The following is a 22,053-nucleotide window of genomic DNA, read 5'->3' as shown; positions in this document are numbered from 1 at the left end:
ACTACATCTTTTTTCTCCTTCTAAAATAATCGGAAGAGCAGCATAAGAGAGGTCATATGATCTATTTCTACAAAAACATTTATCATCCAGTAATAATATCTTTGCAAAATTGTTTACCCATTCAAGTATCTTCAGGAGATATGTCACCATACTTGCATATATTGTAAGTCACTCCAACATTTATAAAACACCGATAAACAAAAACACTAAAACCACCCATAAATATTAAAAGAAGCTCAACAAACTTGACTATCAAGTAGTTAAAAAAATGTTGATTTTTACATTACACATTAATTCCATGTTGTCCAAAATCTTTCTTTGAATAGAAGTTGTTGAGTTTTTCAGGGTTTTCTGTAGGTCATCATAATCTTGTGTATCCAGCGGGAGTAATATGAGACTCGAACAAAAATCCCAGGACGATTTCGAATTGCACAGCCACGACCAGGAACAATGACACCAACTACTATCTTCAGCCTGTTTTGTTCACAAACCAAGGGACCACCATAATCTCTCTAGGAAAAAAATAAAGAATGTCACTTCTCAAAATGCTTTAAGACACAGGTCCCACTTGTCTCCTACTGACTGGTTTCTTTTGGGCATGACTTAGCTCAATGAACAGGCAATAGAGTTATTCTTGCCATAGGACAAAATCCAACTTCCTATATCTTTTTCACAACCAGAATTTACGTGAACCAAGGTTGGTATTTAACTTCTCATTGCATCCCATGCAAATTAAATCTTCTGATCCATTTTTACACATGATTCTAGTGACTTCAGACTACCATATCTTACTCTCCTCTTTCAGCTACCTGCCAGCATAATATTTGTTTATGTGCATATACACCATCGGAGCAGAAAGTGACTTGACTGATAAGCATCTTTGTTGTGATAACAGGCTTTGCATCAGAGACTACTGACAGAGCCAGGTTAATATTCTCTGTCAGTCAATCATCTTGCAAGGCCCTAGTATGAGAATCTATGTGTATTAAGAGGCCAGAGTAGGGGAGGAATCCCAAACATAATAAAAGGTAGTATTTTGTAGACACAATTTTGAGACATGTTAAAATACTCTTTTTCATAATTTTAAGTGAATGAGTCGTCTGTGGAACAGTCCATGCATTCAGTAAACATTTGGAGTACAGCCAACTCAGACTGGGATTTAGCACTAAAATAAATCCAGTTAAAATTAGATTGAAATGGTAATTTAGATACACTTACATAGATTTGGGACTTGAACATAGATACTGCAGTTTTTACCCAGGCAAAACGTGTACTGAACCCAGTAAACTAGCTGCAAAACTAGAGAGTAAATGTTCGTATTGGATAGTGAGACATCATTTCAAAACATAAAAGCTGACAATTAGCATTGTACTCTCTCTGGATCACCAGAGAAAAAACAATGCTTGACCTTTATTTGTTTTGTTGGTTTTTTTCCTGACTGACTGCAGATTAGCTCCCACATGAACAATGAACTATGTCAGAACCATCAGAGTGGCTCATAAAACACTTCAGGAGTGGAGTTTCACCTGCCAATCTGATTTTGTTTCTCTGCCTGTTCTCTGCTGAGGAAAGTAGTTTCAAAGGGGAAATCAGGGAGCAGGAAACCGTGCAGTGATTAAGACTGATTGGTAGTATTAATTCAGTCCATTTCTTCTTGCAAGGAAAAAAGTGCAGGATCCCCAGCAGACTTCCATGCAGATGTTTCGTTTATAAGCCTTGACATGTCTAAGAGCTCAGTTATGATTAAATATTTGATTTTGAAGAAAATACTTTGCAATAACAAAATGATCCTGTGGAATATTAATAAATGGAAGAGGCCTCAGCCCAATGAAGACCTCATTTACCCACGGTTTGGTAGTACCCTTGGACAGGGAAAATTTCACTGCTTAGTTAACACCAGTATTAGGAAAACATCTGTTTTTTTCCTAGATATTAAATGCATTCAATTCCAGATATCAAATACTCATGACTGTTCTCCTTCTAGACATCTTCTCATCAGGAAGATTTTCCACACAAAAAATGATATCTTCCTGTACTAAACAATTTACAACATATCTCCTCAGGTGTCTTTTCTCTATCATCAAAACTAGTCCCCAGCAAAACGACTGTATCAAACTGTACTTTCACTGAAGTAGTTCTCCTGCTCAGGCTTCACTAGAGACACCAAACACTCCAGGCTTCTGACTAATACTGAACCCCAGCACATTTTGGGATCTTTCTCCTTCCTTCATAACTTTATCGACTCTTTTAAGCAGTGACTTTTTAGTATTTTTCATGCAAGTCCCCATCTGACTAAGTAGTTAAATTTGCTCCAGCCTTGCGTTCTATTCAACCAAAATATACTGCTGTTGCTGGAACATAACACACTTTAGCCCTTATTATAGAGAATGCAGATTTGTCTCAGCCTAGCAAGGTGTTTATTCATGCGAATATATTTAACATTTATGTAAATCCATCACCGGTGTGGTGGTACAGTGCAATTGAAGCAAAGGAACCTCTTCCTGCACTCTGGCAGAAAACAGATTACTAGAAACACAAATTGTTTTCCAAAGCAAAAGATTTGTGCATGCGTGTGTGTGTGTGTGTACAAGTTTAACGCAAAGAAAATAAGTATAAAAAACTCTAATAAATTATTTCTAGGAAGGAAATAGCCAGGCTGATGGCTCCTAAGAATGTACTAGGAAATGTAATGCTTACCTCACAAGGCCCAGCACCAATGGTTTCAGCCACAGCACAGATCTCTGACTCATTCACAGTGATCTTCCCTTTGAGATATTGGTTGCATTTCTCATTTCCCAAAATAAACAGGTTTGCTACCCGGAGAAGGCCATCATAGTTAACTACTAGGATCAAAAAAGAATGAAAACTTTATTCTATTTGGGGTGGGAAAGAAAAAAAAAAAAAAGGAGATGCAGTCTGGATAAACTTACTCATGTGACTTCAATTATTGTACTTTCTTTCCAGTATTCACATTTTTTGTCCATTCTCACTGTTATTATGCATTTGTAATTTGGATTTCTTATATTTGCTACAAATAAGATTTTCAATAAATTTATCTGCTTTAGCTCTCTGAGAATATTTTGAGAATCTTTGTTGTATTAGAAGAAAGGGTTAGGTAACCAGGTTTACTCTACAGGCCACCATCAGCTTGCCCTGTCACATCACAGAAATCAGAAAAAGTGAGCTTGAGAATGTTGTCACTCCCATCAGCAAAGCAAGGATTTTGCTCCCTGCTTTAAACAGAAGTTAATGTGTAATAGTTCCTGCCATGGCCTAGGGAAGGATGTGTGACTTGAAAAATACTGTAACAGAGTGGAGATTTTCTCCTTCTGTGCTGGCTCAGCTACACTGAATGACTTTGTGCCTGCAAGGGCAGAGCCGCAGCTTTGTGCAATCTCCATTCATCAGTGTTGAAGGTCAGGAAGCAGGAGCCCCGTGGAGCTTACTCTTGTTCTACATGTCGAAAGACAAGTCTGTACAAGCTGCGAAGATAAATAAATGGCCTGGACCTGCCTGTTCTCTGCACAGCCATCAAAAGAAAATGCCAGGCTTGCCCTTCACCGACTTATTATCCTGCTTTCTTGAAAAAAATGGATGTAACACTTCTTCCTTCCCTGACCAGGACGCTGTGAGGATTCTAATAAGCAGTGCATAAAATACAATACGGAGTCTTTGGATGACAGATGTTATGTATTTACTGTGTTACATAACTCCACAACATTGCAAATTCCTTATCAGTTCTCTTAAGCTCAGAGTTCCTGTGCTGCTGCACCGTGTCCCCCAGAGGATGGCCAATGTGGCCATGCTGGGAGCATCAAAGGCGGTCATCTGGGAGAGGGCTGGTGCGGATTACTTGCCACCCACAAAGAAATGCAGAGTAATGGTTACAAGGAAGAGAGCCTCAGAGTTACAGTCTAGTTTCTGCTCTGCTTCCAGGACAGTGTATGTTACTGCTGCTTACTCAGGGTCTGTGGCAAAACGACATTTGAGCACAGTAATTATTGGAGTAATTATTGTCAACTGGCAGTTATTAACTTTATCACCAACACCTAATTAGCCAGATATAGTATTTACCAGACTAAATAAATGTCTGTTCGCCCACATATTTGTATTTACTTCACACAAAAACTGTGTTTAATAAACATTAGTAAGGCTGCAAAGTCAAAGTATTCAAAAGTTAGGAAATGCCAAGACGTGGGGCTGCCTGTGCATCCATAGTTCACAGTCTTTGTTATTTATGTCTCTGATTACATGATTCTATATTAGTTTTTCTACAGGACAGCCTGTTTTGGCATACAGAGACTGCTCAAGTAGATGAATCAGAATTTTTCAAAAGAGGGTTAGAACTCTGCAAAACAATTTTGCCAGTCTTTTTTTTTAATATGTAGAACAATATTTTTCTCTAGTTCAGTCTTCGAAATGTTTAAATCATTTTGCCTGTAACTGAAACAAACAAACAAACAAACAAACAAAAGGATGGACTAGTAGAAAATATTTCATATGGAATGATCTTAGAGAAAATGCTCAAAGATTCACAAAATTAGAAGAAAAATGAAACCGCATTATAACACAGAAACTGTTGGACAAGCGTGGCACCAGGCAATACCAGCAGCCTCACCTATAATGACAAGAGGAAGTAAGATGTCAACGTATTCATTTAGTTTTTAAAAATAGTTTCTTACATCCAGTGTATCCCCATCCATAAACACTGCAACTGGTCCTCTCTGGAATGGTGCATCCAGAAATGGGCAATCGGATTATTTCTACAAAATTTGTCAATATGGCAGGTCTGAAAAGAGAAAACAAATAATAGATATAATGGATTTTACTTAAAACTTCTAAAATGTATCCTTAAATTGACATTAAATCTATTACAGAATACAACAATTAAAAACTTGTTGATTCTTTTCCATCTTTTCCATCTTTGAAGAATATGATGGATTCTTCTACCTACTGTTTCTTCTACCTATTTTTTGTGCTACAGCTGTTAACTGTCAAAAGATTTCTTGAAATGCTGTCACCACTTTTGTGCTATTTAACTTGGGTTTTCATCTTAAAAATAAGTAATGATGGCATTTCATTTGAATATATATTTTCGCTAATATGGAGAAAGTTTGAAAGTTCATATATACACAAGGATCTTGGTTACAATCTGGTGCTTATTCTGTAAATTAAAACTGGTCAATGTGTTGTTTAAAACAAACAAACACACACACAAAAACCACAAACAAACAAACAAACAAACAAGACCCACAAACTCCCAATGAACCTAAACTTGATTATCAAATTAAAAAATGTAAGCACAATTTTTCAGAAGTAACATCTGTTTTCTGATTAAGGTAGACGAACCTGCATTTCTGTGCATATCAAGTAAAATTTATTACAATTGGAAGTTCACCCATGGAGTCATCATCTGCAGCATCAGAGATGGTGGAGAACTGAATCTGCAACTCTTATTTAGGAAGAATCACATTCATCAGTTGAAAAACCTGGAATTGGCAATAATAGCTACTAACCTGCTAAGTTTCAGTAAGACCAAATCTGACCCTGCAGGGCCATATACCAACTGGGAGATATTCAGAACTTGTCTATGCTTTTCCTCTCCCTTTCCTTTGATATTATGAACTCCAAGCCAGGCTTTGTAGTCTTTCAGATCTTTGTACCTAAATGAGGCAAAGTTGGTTATGATTTTTGCTGAGTGTGTAATAAAATAACTCAAAAAACTCTGCTTAATATGATTATGCTAGAAGATCTTAACTAATACTCTTCCCCAGAAATAGCTTTTTGCTGCCAACTGCTATTCCAAAATCAACATGCTCAGATGTAAGTTTTTGGTCTGAAGCCACTACATAGTTTTATCTCTTACTGTGACTAAAATCTAATTTTTGTTTCCTAACAGTATCCAACCATTTAGATCCTTGGACAGTATGAACCTTTGAACTTTTGGAGATTTACTCAAGTTTTCTATTTTCTTCTGTCCAGTTAAGCAGGAGCATGAGATTGTTTTCATAAAGAGGCAATTGTCTAAGCATTGCACTTGGAAAACATATTTATACTTCCATGTAAAATAGCCAGAGGTCTTTTAGATTAACAACAATAATAACAAAAAATACCAAGGTCCCACAAGACTTTTACATCAGAAAAGCAGTGTTGAAGCCAAACAGAAGGGAAAACTTCTACACTTAAGTTGAGGAATTGCTGTGCTGATAAGTTACTGAAAATAGGTGCGTTTCAATATTGCAAAGCTACAGACTACTGTACCGAGAAGGGAAACACTGCCTTGCTGTTAGAACCCACTCTTCCTTTATCAAAGTACCTCCACAGATATGCTTATTCCTGGGGAAAAAAAAAAAAAAATAGAAAAAGTAATTGTGTTAGTTTCTACACAGTCAAAAACTTTGAAGAATATTTTTGCTCCCAACATATTTTTGCTGGTGAAAAATGGCTGACTGACAGCCTGTGAAAATATGTCTAAATATGTCTCTGTCCCTTTGCTCTCAGTTTCCACACTTATAGTAGCATGACTTTGCAGAGATTTACTCCAATATCTATAAACCAGGAGGAAAGATAAATTCAGTTCCTTTGTTCATTTAGTGATTTCAAAGCTGAATTTATAATGAGACCTTTTTTTAAAAAAAAAAAAAGGCAAGTTAATGCTTTGTAATAGGAAGTAGATTGAAACATTTAAGTCCCCAAACTGCCACCAGATGTAAACAACAATTGGTCATTATTCATGTAGGTATCAAAGCATTGACCTCAAGATGGATAGTTCTTATTTGATTACCATGAGATTGCCTATGAGATTTCTGTCCCCACATACTTCAGTTGGAAACAATCTGCAGTGTATGACATCCTACATGTGATTATAGAAAACCTGCAGCATAATATATCAAGTAAAATTGAAGCAATTAAACATGACAGTTCTTTCAAAAATAGACAAGTGTGGAATGCAGATTAATTAGTTTCCTTCTTTCCTTCAAAATCACATTTATTTTCTGCAGTCCTTTGGAAAGTGAATCAGAATTGTCAGCAATTTAGGAAAAGCTTAAAATCTCACAATTTATAAATTCAAATCACACAAATGTTTGAAGCTTTGCAAAGAACTGCTGGAAGAAACCCAGACTATATGGAATTCAAAGACAGCAGAATAACACAGATGCTTGCTTCCTTTTTTTTTTTTTCTTTTAGTTGTATTTTGATTGAGGAACAAAATATCTGGTCCGAAAGGCTGGATTATTTTTAAAATATAGATCCTGAACAGTTTTATTATAAAAATGTCACAATCAGGAGTATAAATGTATTCTGGCATATTATGTTTCCAACACTAATTATTAAAAGAAATTTACAAGATTTCATCATCTGCTTTAGAAGACTGACTAGTACACATAGGAAGGTTAAACTTCTTATTCAAATGCAGCACAAATCCAGAACTATTCCATAAAACAGACAAAATTAATCCAAATATACTTAAATATACCTAATAACAGAACCCAGATCAGATATGTAAGAAAATGTATCATTGATTAATTTAACATTTAGAGGTGGACCTGAGTTGCCAATGTGAATACAAGTTTCTATGTATCACTAGGCCTTTTCCATTCAGACATGGGAATTCCATTTTGAGGTGTACAGATAATTTTTAGCAGAAAGTAATGAAGTCATGAAGATTTTGTTTCATACAACATTCTATTTGCTTCCTTGGTAACAACACAAAATAAAACTACATTTTTATGTCCACATGTAATACTTCAAAATATATTTTGCTGCTGGAGCATTCCAGGAATCCTCTTTCCACAAAAGAATCTGCAGTCATTTAACCACTCGTCTGCTTAGTTGAATTTTGTTGCATAGCAAAAAAGCCAGGTTCAACTACCTTAACATTAGCTGTTTGAATTTTAGGCAGCCAGGTATAATTCACCCTACCCATCTAAAATTTCCTGAAACATTAAGGCTGCTTTAAAAATAGAGGGAAGATAAACTTTTCCAGAGAGTGGTTCTGCCCACTTCTCTGGTCATTTAGTCTAGGAATAGACTGATGTTCCTCTAGAAATGTCTTTCCGCCCCATCTGCCAGACTTCCAGAAAGGTCTAGTTCTGAATGGAGCTCATATGATGCAAATATTACAGAGGATGGGAAGGATCCTCAGAATTTCTCTAGCAATGAAACAATGAAAAAAATAGGATTTTATATTTTCTTTTACTCCAATTATTCGTTTAAGACCTATTTTACAACACAGTTTTGAAAGAGATGACAAATCATAAGCTAATATAATTGATCTGTTATTTAGTCTGCATCAGCAGACAAAAAGATTTTCTTTTTTTACTGTGTTGGGTTTTTAATGATAGAAGATACAGGGCTGATACATGAGATATATCTCCTGTTATACATTAATGATTCACACTTCCAGTTGATGAGTTATGAACCAGAGTAATGAGTGTAGGAAACAGTAATTCTGTGTTCTGGCTTTTACATAGTAGCAAAGTAAAATCTGCCATAATGCAATACACATTTCCAGCTGTACATGTTAGGATCTTGTTTTACAGAATGAAAATATTTTCCTTATAGCTCCTACTTATTTTTGTAATACAAAATAAATTTCAGTTGCATGCAATGATATGAGCAGAAAGCTAAATTTGACACAGGTATAAATCCTGAATCCAACACTTTACAACTAAATACACTGTTCTTAAAGTGAAAATATTGATCTGAAATTCAGTTTTTTGGTAACAGTCTCTAAAATACTTTAATGCTGGATACTAAGCCAATGTTATGTACAGGTCTGCAATATCTAATCAAAAGAGCAGAACACTATGAATACTTTACAAGGTCACGTGTGTAAGCTAGTGATAATTAACATATAGATATTTCACTGACAGAGTGAATAGTACAGAATCACCTGATGTTCCAGGAATGCAGATTTTCTGGTTTTATAGGATTTAACTGCAATCTAGAAGTATTCTTATTATGGTCAACATTTTCTAAAGTTCAAAATCAAATATCCTAGTAGATGCATTGTCTTTCTTATCAAAGTGATAGTTACCTGTATGTCAAACTAACCACCCATCCTTCATTAGTTTGTGTTGGGATTCCATTTACAACTCTCAAATGTTTTGTTGAGGCACAAGGAATGGCAGTATCTGAAAGCAGGTCCAGAGATCACATTTTACTAAAAACAGCGGTAGGAAACCTGTACGGTTGCACATAAGGACCACAAGAAGGTCAATATTCATTACGGATTAACTTTCCTACACTAATGAAATACATTTCTAGAGCATCAGAACTACTTCACTGAAGTTGGATCAGTCTATATAAATATTCATAGGGAATATAAAATATATGTATAAATAGGTTTGTTGAGGAGATTTATATAGTTATAAAGCAAAAATTGAAAACCATTGCCACATCTCACCACTGGCAAGACAGGACAGTAAGAATAGATAAAGGATTATAATATATGATACATTTTCCTCTTCTAAAAGCAATATTTCCATAGCTGCATGGTTCTTTTTGTATTTTTAACTGATCTCTCTCTTGTTTCCCAATCAGAAAGACATGGCCTATCTTAGAGGATGCAATACATGCACTGCACGTTAAATCTACAAACTTACTTACCATCCAAGCTAGTTGTAGTAGGAGTTGTATCACCTTCACCTAGACAGACACATAAGATATCCATAATACAAAATTAAAAATTGAATTAAAATAAACAGCAAATGGCTTATTGTTAATTGTAATACTTCTCAAAGTTTTAAGCTTCAATGATTCTTTAATACTCTACAAAAGCACAATTTGGTACAAATTAACAAGAAGGCAAAATTTCATTCTAATAGAATCATATAAGAATTAAACTTTTTGCAACAGGAGTTTCAAGCATTTTTCTTCTTGGCTGAATCCCGAATACATCAGGTTATCTATTATGTTCAATTTACATGTTTTATTCGAACAAGCAAGTGCTGAAAAACAATGTTGTGACTTTTCCATAAGCCTTTAGGAACTACAGAAGGTGTGTGATTAAGTCCAAAGAACATTTAATGAAAATTTTTAATTTCCTTAAAAATATTTGAAACTTCAAAAGTTCTTTTATGTTGCTATCAGTAAAAACTTATCTATATTGAAACGTGTTCCCCAAAATATGGTTTTTTTCTTCCATCTAGTCCAAATCAAAATACAGTTAAAACAAGGTTGCTTAAACTTGTTTCAGAATTTGTGCCTTCAGTGATGTCTGTAGAGTGACCCAGAATTATGAGCTAGAAATGCAGGTCTAGCTACCGAAAACTTGTGCAGACAAAATTTAAACAGTCTCATCCAACCAGATTTCCATGATTATGCAAATATGTACATATTAAGGTATACGGCTTGTGCTGGTTTGACTGAAAATGGGTTAATTTCCTTCATGGAGTTAGAAACCTTTATTTTTCATAGCTAGCACACTCATTATTTGGACTTAGTTTAAGAACAAGAAGATAACACCCCAGCACTGAGTTAATGTTTTTAATTGCTCTGGTCTGAGAGCCAAGGACATTCTGAGCGCTCTGCCCACAGGTGGGAGGTATCGAGAAAGGGGGGCATGGATGGGGCAGAGCTTGACTGACAACCAGATTATCAATAAGAGTATTCCATCCCATTAGTGTCATGCTCCAGATTTAAGAGTGGAGCCTTCTGGTTACTCCATCCCTTTCTCTTCTTCTCTTCAGCTCTCTCTCTTTGGTGCGGGAGGTTTAGTTCAGCTCTTTGCCATTTTGCAGAGGCTTCTGAGCCTTTCTGCCTTTTTCCTCTCTTTTCTCTCTCTGGGCTCAGCTGTGGGACCAGGTACTGTTTCCTAGGACTGGCTGCTCAGCATGTTCGTGAGGAATTGCCTTGAGTATCTTTTATTTCTATTTTATATATATATTTACTAGTAGTGTATTAGTATTTTGTTATTTTATTAAACTGTGTTTATCTCAGTCCAAGTTTCTCCCTTCTTTTTTGATTCTCTCCCCTGTTGGAGGGGGTGGCAGAGGGTGTGAGTGGGCGGCTATCGTGGTTGTATTGTTAGCTTGGGCTAAACCACGACACAGCTATATACATAGTTAAATTTTAATGTGTATGTATACACACATGCATATGTGTATATGTGTGCATATGTATATGTGTACGTACATATGTATACATATACATATGTATTTACAGTGCAATTCGAAGAGATCAGTTAAAGGCACCAAGTAAGCACATTTGGAAAATGCCAGCGTTTTTTTTATAGTGATACAGCCAGTTATCAGTACCTGAGCGAGCTAATACTAATCCACACAAGTTACAACTGTAAAACAGACATATTACAGGTCTGAAGTTTGATTCCTGAAATAATACTCACCATTGCCATATACCCTACAAATGTTTGCTCCGAATATTTCCTTGGCATTTCACTGATCCAGATCGTTAACTCAGAGTGAGTGAATAATATTTATATTTCTTCAGCTGTTTTTCTTTCTCCACATTGACACAAATAACCTTTTGCAGAGTTTGTTTACTCTTCACAGAGATGGCAAAATATCACCTGAGACTTCAAATATCATCTCTTAGAGATGCTGCAATTCAGACTTTGAGAAAATGCAGCAGATTGCTGCTAGGAAGGAATGTAACACTATCTTTAACCTCTAGAGATCACAGACATGCATTCAAAAGCCTGATTTGCCATTTAAATATTCTCCTAGGATATACAGCACGGTGATATAGAAATAAGAAGTGAAGAGAAAAATTTTGAACATAAATGTGAATTGCACATTTTTGCCATAAATCTATCTTTTTCCACTTAACAATTTAGTACTGAATCCCCTAAGATTTTTAATTGTTTATGTAAGATAACATGCAACTATGGAGCAGTGATATTCCTAATTCTTGCCAGGAGTTAAATTATCCCATAAACATCCAAAAGAAGAACCTAATCTATACAACACATATACACTTCAGCACATACACACTTCAGCACATATATCCTAACTTTGCAAATAAATATAGATCACACAAAGAGACTACAAATCTTGTAGCACAGCGGATAACTGTCCCTGGGTTTCTTGAGGTCACAGCCAGCATTCTGACCACCAGACAATTATCTGTCTCCATCCAGCCCTCATTCAATAGCTAGATTTGTTGGAAAATGTTTGACCATCTCTAATAGCCCTTTTGTGCTCCTGCTGCATAAATAACCCTTGAAATCTCCGAGCTGGTCAAGGAAAAGGACCCCTTGTTCACATATTGCACAAGCGCTTCTGTCTGTTCCTTCTCAGACATGCACAGTTGATTCTTGATTGAATTACACATTTTCTGCTGCCACAAGTGACGACAGAAAGGTGTAGATATGCATGTGACACCACGGTTTCACTGGGACTGTACAGTTGACGATGCCTGAGGCGCACCAAGTACTCACATCGAGAAATAGGGCAGTAATCCCAGGGAACAAGAGGATCATCTGTGTAACACCAGGGACCATGAAAATCATCATCTGGATTGCGGCAATAGTTTTTCTTCAGTTTACTAACATCTGGTTCTCTGAATATTTGTATATGCCTACAGGGAAAAAAAAATTCAAAGTGCTGAAAAGCTTTATACTATAGCCCAAATTTTCCAAGGTTAAATGTTGTTTTGCTCCACATTGTAATATTAGCTGATTGAGAAGCCTACAGGTCAGGGTTTAGGGCTGGTTAAAATCAAAAGGAAGATGAGACCCAAATATTTGCTGGATCTGGGTCCAAGTTTCCTCTGGTTAGTATTTTAAGCACTGTGTTCACCAGACAGCTGGGAGGTTTCTAGGTCTCCCACTAAAGCTAAAATCTCTGCATACCCTCAGGAGGGATCATTACACTGATGAGGAGAGCGTCTATGTTGCCCTCAGTGAATCTGCAGGACTCTCTAGGAGCACAGGTACCTTCTCCCTGCAGATTAACAGCACAAGGGAGCACTGAATTTGCAAAGAAAGTTGAATCTTAGGGAAAGGAAAGACAAACACAAGAAAGTTAGCAAGACTGAGTATCAGGCAAGGAGAAGGATGAATGGCTCAAAGTGCAGTGATAGGTCACCTAAATTGGAATACTACACAGCCACTTTAAAGCTGAAATTTGGGGGTGACAATCTGAAGCAGAGAAAGCTGTCTGGCTTGACGGACAGAAGCACACAGGTTTTCTAAGTTACCGCTGCACTGCTCTTTTAGTTCATAACCAACCATGCATTCTGCTTCTGACACACTCACAAACAGAGTAAATACTAAAGTGTGACAGATAACTCCCCGAAGGAGTTCACAGATGGAAAATTTGTGGGGATAAGAGAAGAAAGGCTGATCTGTGCTCAAGATTATATGAATGCAATTTCATCAAGTATCCAGTAGGCTTGAGCTGTCTCATTCACAGAGGGCTGCAGACTTGTCACAGTTTTCAGGAGTCATGATCCTTAACTTCTGCCTCCCTTACATGGACAGCACACTGGAATATGTGTGCTGTCTCTGATCCTCTGTGGGGAAAACCACACATAGTCCAGTTGGTGATTCCAGTCAGTGCCACTGAAGTCTACCTCTTGCAATACAGCTTCCCCAAAGGCTGACTTACTGAATTACACACCTTCACCTGACTGACCACCAAGTCAGCGTCAGGAATAAGGGACAGACAAATTCCAGCGGGAAATGGCAAATATGTTGGGCACTATGATCGTGGTGGTCATGAACCAGCTCAAGAACAAGTACCAAAATACATAAAGAATCACATTAATTTCAGAAACTAAGGGAAAACAAAGGAAAAACTGTTTCCATCTGGCCCATTAAGGTGTGTAATATCTCATACATAGAAAACTTTTGATGAATCTCTGTCTTCACGCAGTATCTGGAAGTTATTGTTCTTGTCACTCCCGAGATTTATTAATCTACTGTTCTGAACCAGCAGAGACAACACTGAGGATCCTGGCAAGATTGAAAAAATCTTGGAAACTCAGAACTTCTTTTGGATTTACTGCTGATTCATTTTTACTTTAACAAATAATGTAACTTGCCATTTCCACTACTTGAATATGAAGACAAAGTAATGATAAACAACAGAAATTACAAGTCACTTTACTGGCATTTGATGTCGGTGTCACTATACCATAGACTCGATTCAATTTCAGGTTGTGAAGGACCTTAGATGGTTTCAAGGCCAACCTCCTGCTTGAAGTAGCACGAGCTATGAGATTAGATTGATGACATAACCATTTCTTACTTTATTCCTGCTACCCTCTCATAGAGTAAAACTTTCAAGGACAAAGATGGGGTAAACCAAGCCAGTAAACTAAATGCTAAGAAACATCCCAAAGTCTGTAATTAGTGGTTAGCCTGAACAAAGCTATGTTGTGTAATATATTTAAACACCAAGGAAAAGAAAAAAGAAAAAAAAAATTAAAAAGAAAACTAAAAGATACTAAAAGCTCCAGGGCATAAGGGGCTATTTTAAAATCACTGAAGAAGAAAAAAAGCTGCCATCTGGAGGCAGTATTTATTCAGGACTCACTGAACCATCTCTTTCTATTTCGTATGTACACACCTACGTAAGTCTTCAATATTCTTGTCCCATGTGGAGCAAGTTAGCCCAAATCTTGTCTTGGATATGTTCCCCATGTAACTCTTGCCATTGCCACGATAACAATCTGAATAAAGAGTGTTGAGACAAAAAGAAGTGGAGGGTGATTGTGCAACATTGAAAAGAGACTCTTCCTTCCCATCAGTAATCCAAATCATTAAAGACAAGTGTTACATCTAGCAAACACTATGCAATATAAATCAGACAACTGTATAAATCAAATCAGAAAGAAAAGAGGAGAAAGTTTAAAATTTAGATACATAATCTCCTGTTTGAGAACTTCATTCTCAACACAGCAGCGTTTTAGATTTTGTCTTACTTAGATAAACTGGGTAAATTTCTTTCATAAATAGTTAGTTTATGGTTAATTTAGAAAAGTCACACAATATTCTAAAAGTTGTCAGGAGCTGTTTTATACAAAATAAAATAAAATGCCCCCTTAATCCTCCCTCCTCAAAAACCAGGCACTCTTAGCCTATTTGAAACAACTTACCTTTGTGTAGATTCTGGATACTGACAACAGTATATTATTATAAATTCAAGTTCTGCTTTGGTAAAATCATAAAATGAACATGACTTCAATTTTAATGTAATTCAAAAACTTGCATGTTCACTCCAACAGAGTCATGTTTAATTCATAAGCTTTTATCACAATCCTTTTTGAGAATTTTCAAGAGAATTGTTTGAAATGATCACTGCTAAAAAGACTTTTGTATGAAGAATTTCATTTCATATTCATTTTTACTTTTCAATAATTGATACTTTATGAAAAAAAACAAACCTACAGCACAGAATTAAAGTCTAAGTTTAAGCCTTGCTCTGACGGAACTCTTGAAACCCCAACTCTTTCAAATTTTAAGAGAAATGGGTAAAATTTAAAGATGGAGATATTAATGCATCCTGAGTTAAGGTTGTATGCCTGAGGTCTTAGCCTCAGTTTACTCTAGGATTGACATTAGTTCTCAGGATGCACAAATACTACTTAGAGTAATACCAAGACCTCATGAGAAAAACATTTGCCTGAAGACTCAGAGTGGACTTTACAGGCAGAAGTAACAGATTGAAGCTAAGAGGCTATATGGGAAGCACCATGTATTTTTTTGAGCTCAAGTCCTTTCAGACAAGAGGGTATATGAAAAAGAAAAAAAAAAAGTCACATTTTGTGGCCGCATATGCAACTATAAAAATACTGTGAACTGAGGAAATAATCTCAGCTCTGGAAAATGGTCTTTCAAATTAAGATAAGACAGTGTAGCAAATCTCCAGCTAATATAAAATGGCATGCAGATTCACCTTGTCTAAAAACCAGATCCAACAGCAAATCTTTGCTGCAGCTTTCCCTGCTGGAATTGAAACATGAACTGAGAAATGAATCTCATTTACACCATGATGAATCCCAAATATGCAAATAAAGCCAAAGCGGAACTACACAGGTGTAATGCAGATGTACTGAGACCAAATTCTCTAGTTTACAAGCCTGCCTATCTGCCATTTGGAACAGTATAGCATTCACTTGAAATCACATTATCGCCTTTCCCTCTGTTACCTTGTTCATTTGATACACCACATTTAGGAATCTGGGAGCAATAACCAATCCGGATGTTTGGGTCAGTGGTAAAACACCAAGGTGATTCAGATCCATCTGGATTTCGGCAGTAGTTCTCCCTCAAATCCCTATAAAAATAAATATGTTACCTCACAGCAGGGATAATCTAAACCACTGATGCATTCTATTGCTTTGTATTATGAATTAGCAATAATATAGGCTCCTTAAGGTCTGTGTGTTACCGATCAGTGTCAAGTGCAAGGAGATGAAGAGCCAGTAAGAACACAGTCTCCAGAAAAATATAGTAATTTTAATAAGAATATTGTTATGGGAATTCATTTTCAGTGGACCTATGTTTTGACTGGATATAAGATTTCACTTGCAGATTAACAATATTTTCAACATAGCTTATTTTTATTCATCATTCTCCATCAAAATTTGCATGCCAGCTGACATTGGATACACCTGCAATCCATTACAAGTGCTTTTAAATACAAACATTACCAAAGTGCTTAAAATTCATTGTACTTTGAATGGTTCTGCTGAGTTTAGAGTAACGGGGTCCTGTAGATCATCAGTGATTCATTTAAGAAACTGAATCTTGGAATATAAAAAATGTATGTTGAAATTCTACACAGCTGTTACCTTTAAAGTAAAAGTTAGCCACAAGGGAGCATCTTTAAATGTCTCTCACAGCTTGCATGAAATACTCAAACCATTTAAATGTAAATTTTATTTCCCATCTCCTGACAGTTGTTGCCATGTTCTGTGCATCTCTGTTTCACTGTATTTTTCCATCTGCAGCACTTACTGATAACAGACTATGGAAAGAACGGGGCTGATACTGTAATTCATACTCACGTGAGTGAGTTTTGAATAGTTGTACAAGCGGTTCTGTTGATTTTACGAAAGCTATTTGCCTGAATAGCTACTATACTCTCAAGCACCGGGTGAATAAGCAGTCCTAATACTGTTACCCCTCTACATTGCTGAGAACATAATCAAAACTGCACAAGGGCCTAATCCTGCAGTAGCATTACATAGGTACAGTGCACGTTGGTTTCAGTCTTGGTTTGTCTGAGAAAACCTGTGGGATAAGGCTCAAGCACTAACTTCCAGATAAATTCAAGGTGGTCTTGAGATTGACAGAGGAGGCTCAGGATCAGTCTTATTCTCCTTTATCATGATGATTGTTACATTTTCAGTAGATGTGTTGCAATGCACAGTATTTGATCAATAAACTGAATAGTAGTAGTGAGGGGATTAAGACAACAAATATAACTATTTTGCTTAAACTTGCTATTGAGTTATCATCCAAACTCTGACTGGAATCTTTTCTTTATCTTGAAAGATCCACACTATCAAATTCCAGCATGAGGCCAGACTGCTATTTAGCCATCAATAAAGACACTGAGTACAGTCTGGGCTTTGTGTCCATGCTGGTCAGATAGGTTTCCTCTATGCTCAGCGCAAAATGGACTGAAAGAGCATGATTAAGGTAACTACCTAAAATAAGTTGATTATTCATATTCTGAGAGTTAATGAGCTGTACAGAAAGGTTAGATGACCAGTGGTCCTTAAGGTAAAAGCAGTCCTAGATGCAAATACAATTAGTAATGAAACAGAAAAATTATTATAAAGATGGAAAATAAAAGAAGTTTTGTCAAATATTATAAGTTCCAAGAATTGCCAGTGAGATTACACTTAGGTTATATTTAGGACATATTAAGTTAAAGTCAGTAACCAAACTGTGAACAAGTACTTACCTCCATGAAAGAAAAACAGTAGTATAGAATCATAGAAAAGTTTGGGTTGGAAGGGACCTGTCATCTGGTCCAACCCTTGTGCAATGAGCAGGGACATCTTCAACTAGATCAGGTTGATCAGAGCCCCATCCAGACTGGCCTTGAATGTTTTCAGGAATGAAGCATCTACCATCTCTCTGGGCAAGCTGGGCCAGTGTTTCACCACCCTCATTGTAAAACATTTCTTCCTTATATCTAGTGTAAATCCCTTTCAGAATAAAACCATCACCATTTGTCCTATCACAACAGGACCTGCTTAAAAGTCTGTTCCCATCTTTCTTATAAGCCCCCTTTAAGTACTGAAAGGCTGCAATAACGTCTCCCTGGAGCCGCCACTTCTCCTGGCTGAAAAGCCCCAAATCTCTCAGTCTTTCCTCGTAGGAGATGTATTCTATCCCTCTGATCATCTTGGTGGCCTCCTCTGGACCCTCTCCAACAGTTCCATGTCTTTCTTGTACGGGAGACCCCAGAGTTGGACACAGCACTGAAGATGGGGTCCCACCAGAGCAGCATAGAGGGGCAGAATCACCTCCCTCAACCTGTTGGTCACAATTCTTTTTGATGCAGGCCAGGATATGGTTGGCTTTCTGGGCTACAAGTGCTCGTTTCCAGCTCATGTCCAGCTTCTCATCCACCAGTACCCCTAAGTCCTTCTTTGTGGGGCTGCTCTCAAGCCCTTCATCCCCCAGCTGGTATTGATACGAGGGGTCGCAGCGACCTGGGTGTAGGACATTGTAATGTACCAGGACTATTGGTATTCAGGTCCCAGTCTGGAAAACATTCATACACTTCACAATCAATGCTTGAGGAAAAAGATCCTAAAAAACCCTGCAGTTTCACACAAGTTCGTCTAGAACTGATATTTTGAGATCTGAAGAACTGATTTCCCCATGTTCAAGTGGTTTTCAGCATCAGCAAGTATAGTAAATGCATCAGGTTGCAGAGCAGGGACGGGGATCTTAAGGTCTACTTTTGTGGCACAAATTTCTAAACATTTGAATAAGCTCTTTTCCCACTGCAGTAATACCCACATGTCTCTACTCACTTGCACTTGAAGTTCTCGGGGGTTATGTTGTGCTGGTGAGGAAACTGAGAGTCCCACCGCTGGCACTGGATTCCACTCCATATGGTGTTGACCGTGCCACGGTAACCCTCACCTTGCCCCTGAACGCAAGTTGACGTCTCGACTGCCGCCTCCGTGCTGTTTGTGATGCTTTCATCTGCAGACCCAGAGAAGAAGTGTTATTTCATTTTCTTAAGACTGAGCCTGGCTCGACATGTCAGGTTTGAACTCTACATTGCAGTTCAAATTGCAGTAATTGGAGTTCTTTGGTGAAAATGACAATCTGATGTCTTTTATGGAATAATTTTCTCTTCATCACGTCCACAACATCCATGAAATTAAAATGGGTATGGGACCTCATGCTAGTTTATACACTTGCAGGCAAAGAATCTCTGAAGTCTGCAACATTTAAAAGCTTTTGTTTAGTGAGACACCTGGCCTATTATATATCATTGAAGGGCAGGAGGTATTCTCAGTTACTCTTTACAGTTCAACAAATATTTTCTCATTTGCTTAGCTTTACACAAATGAGTGACCACCCATGTGCACACTGTTAAACATGTTAATACATGTTTACAGGATTAAACCCAATTGATTTTCTCCAAAGAATACCCAGAATATCAAGTCACAGGGGAAAAAAAAAAAAAAAGAAATGTAAAATAAAATCCTATTATAAAGTAATGTGCTAAATTCTCCTTGAAGCTTCACTTTTTATGCCTTATACAGTCAGAGGAAAAAAAAAATAAAACAGTCCAGCTTTTGGAAATCAAGGATCAGTATTCTCTGCAGAGAGACAAATATTTTAAAGACCAACAAATTCATCAGACTCAAGATCTTTTACAGATGTTGATATACTCTGCATTCACCCTGGTGTGGGCTGTCTTGAACTAAATTCAGAAAAACAATCGTTTTTTAAATGACTCATTCACATAACTTGAAAGACTCTTTTTATTTCTTATGCAATTTTCATAATTGCAAATTAATGGCACCGACATTGCATCAGATATATACAAAGTAGTACAAAACTAAATATACTACAGTAAGAACAACACTTCTACAATGTTCCAAAAAGCTCCTAACATAATATTTTTTTAAGTAACTGCCCATCTGTTGATAATTGCTATTGTTCAAAAGACTAATTTTATTAAATACATTAAAATTATTAGTTGACAGCAATAAGTTAATAAAGTTTTAAAATTAGTTTTCTCCAACTGGTCCAGTGATTAGAACAATATTTATATGTTACTCATAATATAGCTCATTCCTGGTAACTTCAGCCAGTTTTATGAACTTGCAGAGAATACGGATCTTAAGGAAACCAAATGTCAGAACAGATGGATTTGCTGTCTGATCTTCTGTGTTAAAGATCACTTCTCTGTCAGAAGATAACATCAAGTTGTGCAGTTGAATTATACGTTTCTCCATGATGGAGAAAATTTCCCTTTTTCTCTTCATCTGGTTGATGTTTTTACATCAGTGTTTCTTGGTCAAATTAGTTTCCTGTCCATCCATCCCAAGGCACTTTGTCTGCAAAGGTCGTCCTGTTTAAATGGAGTTGTGAGTTCCAAGCTCATTCCAAAGTCAAAAGGACATTGCACTGCAAGTATCACAAGAAGATTTCTGCAGGCTGACAAATGCACTCTGGCTGGTGGGTTCATCAAACAGGCTTGCCGCTAAGAACTATATTTTAAATCATTTTCACTCACTATATAAGTAACTGGACAACAAAAAGACAAATTTGTACATCTAATAGAAATGTATAGCTGTGTGTTTCAGGTTTTCATCATCACTGATACATGAAAATAAACTGGCATTAGATTCTAAAATAGCTCCTAAGCTGATTAGACTGGACATTACTGTGTCACATTTAAATGCATATTAGTCTTAAATACATATATATATCCACCATTTTTCTTAAAAATGAAAGAAATGTGGTGTAAAATTTGGAAAAAAAAGTAGTTACCCACCATGATAAATTTCAGCATACATATGGCATCCCGGCTGCATAATATTTCCTAAGTAAATCAATAAACTACAACTATATATTCTTGCAAAAAAGTCTTCTTAAATAGAAGTAACAACACATTAAAAAATCAGCCTAATAAAAGATATCACAAAGAGCTTATTTATAAAAAAAGAAGTTGCTATTTCACCTGTAATGAACTGCATAGTACATCTACTCTGTACTCAGTCATACTAGGGAAAAAAGTAATTATGTTGGCATTTATTTATCTTTGTGTGTTTTGTGTTTTGTTTTGATTTGATTTGTTTAGTTTTGCTTTGTTTTATTAAATCACAAGCCTGAAATGAAATAACTAATGCATCAGTCTAAGCAAGACCACAGAATTATTTTGCAGAGCATTCCTTCTTATATAGCTACAGATACACAGCTCGTTGTTAAACCTTGCACTATGTGTTTATACAGTGACCTCTATCTGTAGGTCAGAATTTAAAACAATTTGTCCATGTCAAAGTTCTGCCTAAAGGAACCAGACAAACTTAACTTCCACATTGTCATGAATACTTGCACAGCCAAGCCTCTGCTGGAAAGATTTACATTGTATATGGCTAAGAGATAAAAAATTTCAAAATCTGCTATGTGTGATGGATTCACTGCCATTGTGGCAGCTCTCAAGAATTCTAGTGACTAAGAGGATCACTAAAATGTATTTATTTTAATTAATAAAGCAGTTCTACTATTTCAGAACCCTCCCCGAACTCTTCTTGCTGTACCACGTGAATTTCCTGCAAATGTCTAGTTTTCACACAGGAAAAATGATTCTGAAATCTAAATCTGAAAAAAATGAGGGCTTATGCCCTCAGAAACAACTTCTCCCATTCTGGCTCTTGAGTCTCATAGAAAGCCCAAAAGTTATCAAAAAAGGTTCAAGAAATCCTTCATTCAGCTGGTGATTTCCACAAACAGGCACTATGGGAATGGGACCAGTCTCCCTGTTTGTGGGAATGAAAGGTGGGCTGGGTGTACACAGGGACATAAAAAACCTTGAGGAGCAGTGCCCACCTCACCGGGTGTTACAGAGTTAGACAATAGGACAGTTACCAAAC

At 36.7% G+C, this 22,053-nt stretch overlaps 1 protein-coding gene across 1 annotated transcript in view; it reads right to left on the bottom strand.

The window, feature by feature from the left end:
• Window positions 1-341: 341 nt before the first annotated feature.
• The window catches only part of HGF (hepatocyte growth factor), a 58,567-nt gene continuing 36,855 nt past the window's right edge, over window positions 342-22,053 (bottom strand). The window contains exons 9-19 of the mRNA XM_065626750.1: window positions 18,970-19,144; window positions 16,120-16,247; window positions 14,538-14,640; window positions 12,404-12,543; window positions 9,613-9,651; window positions 9,041-9,137; window positions 6,262-6,336; window positions 5,517-5,663; window positions 4,683-4,789; window positions 2,698-2,843; window positions 342-512 (exon numbers count right to left, since the gene is read on the bottom strand). Of these exons, the coding sequence (XP_065482822.1) occupies window positions 342-512; window positions 2,698-2,843; window positions 4,683-4,789; window positions 5,517-5,663; window positions 6,262-6,336; window positions 9,041-9,137; window positions 9,613-9,651; window positions 12,404-12,543; window positions 14,538-14,640; window positions 16,120-16,247; window positions 18,970-19,144 (1,328 nt within the window). The remainder of the gene's footprint in view (window positions 513-2,697; window positions 2,844-4,682; window positions 4,790-5,516; window positions 5,664-6,261; window positions 6,337-9,040; window positions 9,138-9,612; window positions 9,652-12,403; window positions 12,544-14,537; window positions 14,641-16,119; window positions 16,248-18,969; window positions 19,145-22,053) is intronic.

This window comes from Caloenas nicobarica, chromosome 1 (assembly GCF_036013445.1).
Source record: "Caloenas nicobarica isolate bCalNic1 chromosome 1, bCalNic1.hap1, whole genome shotgun sequence".
Classification (NCBI taxonomy): Eukaryota; Metazoa; Chordata; class Aves; order Columbiformes; family Columbidae; genus Caloenas; species Caloenas nicobarica.
The sequence above is the reverse complement of the archived record's forward strand: the minus strand, read 5'-3'. Positions and strand labels throughout refer to the sequence as shown.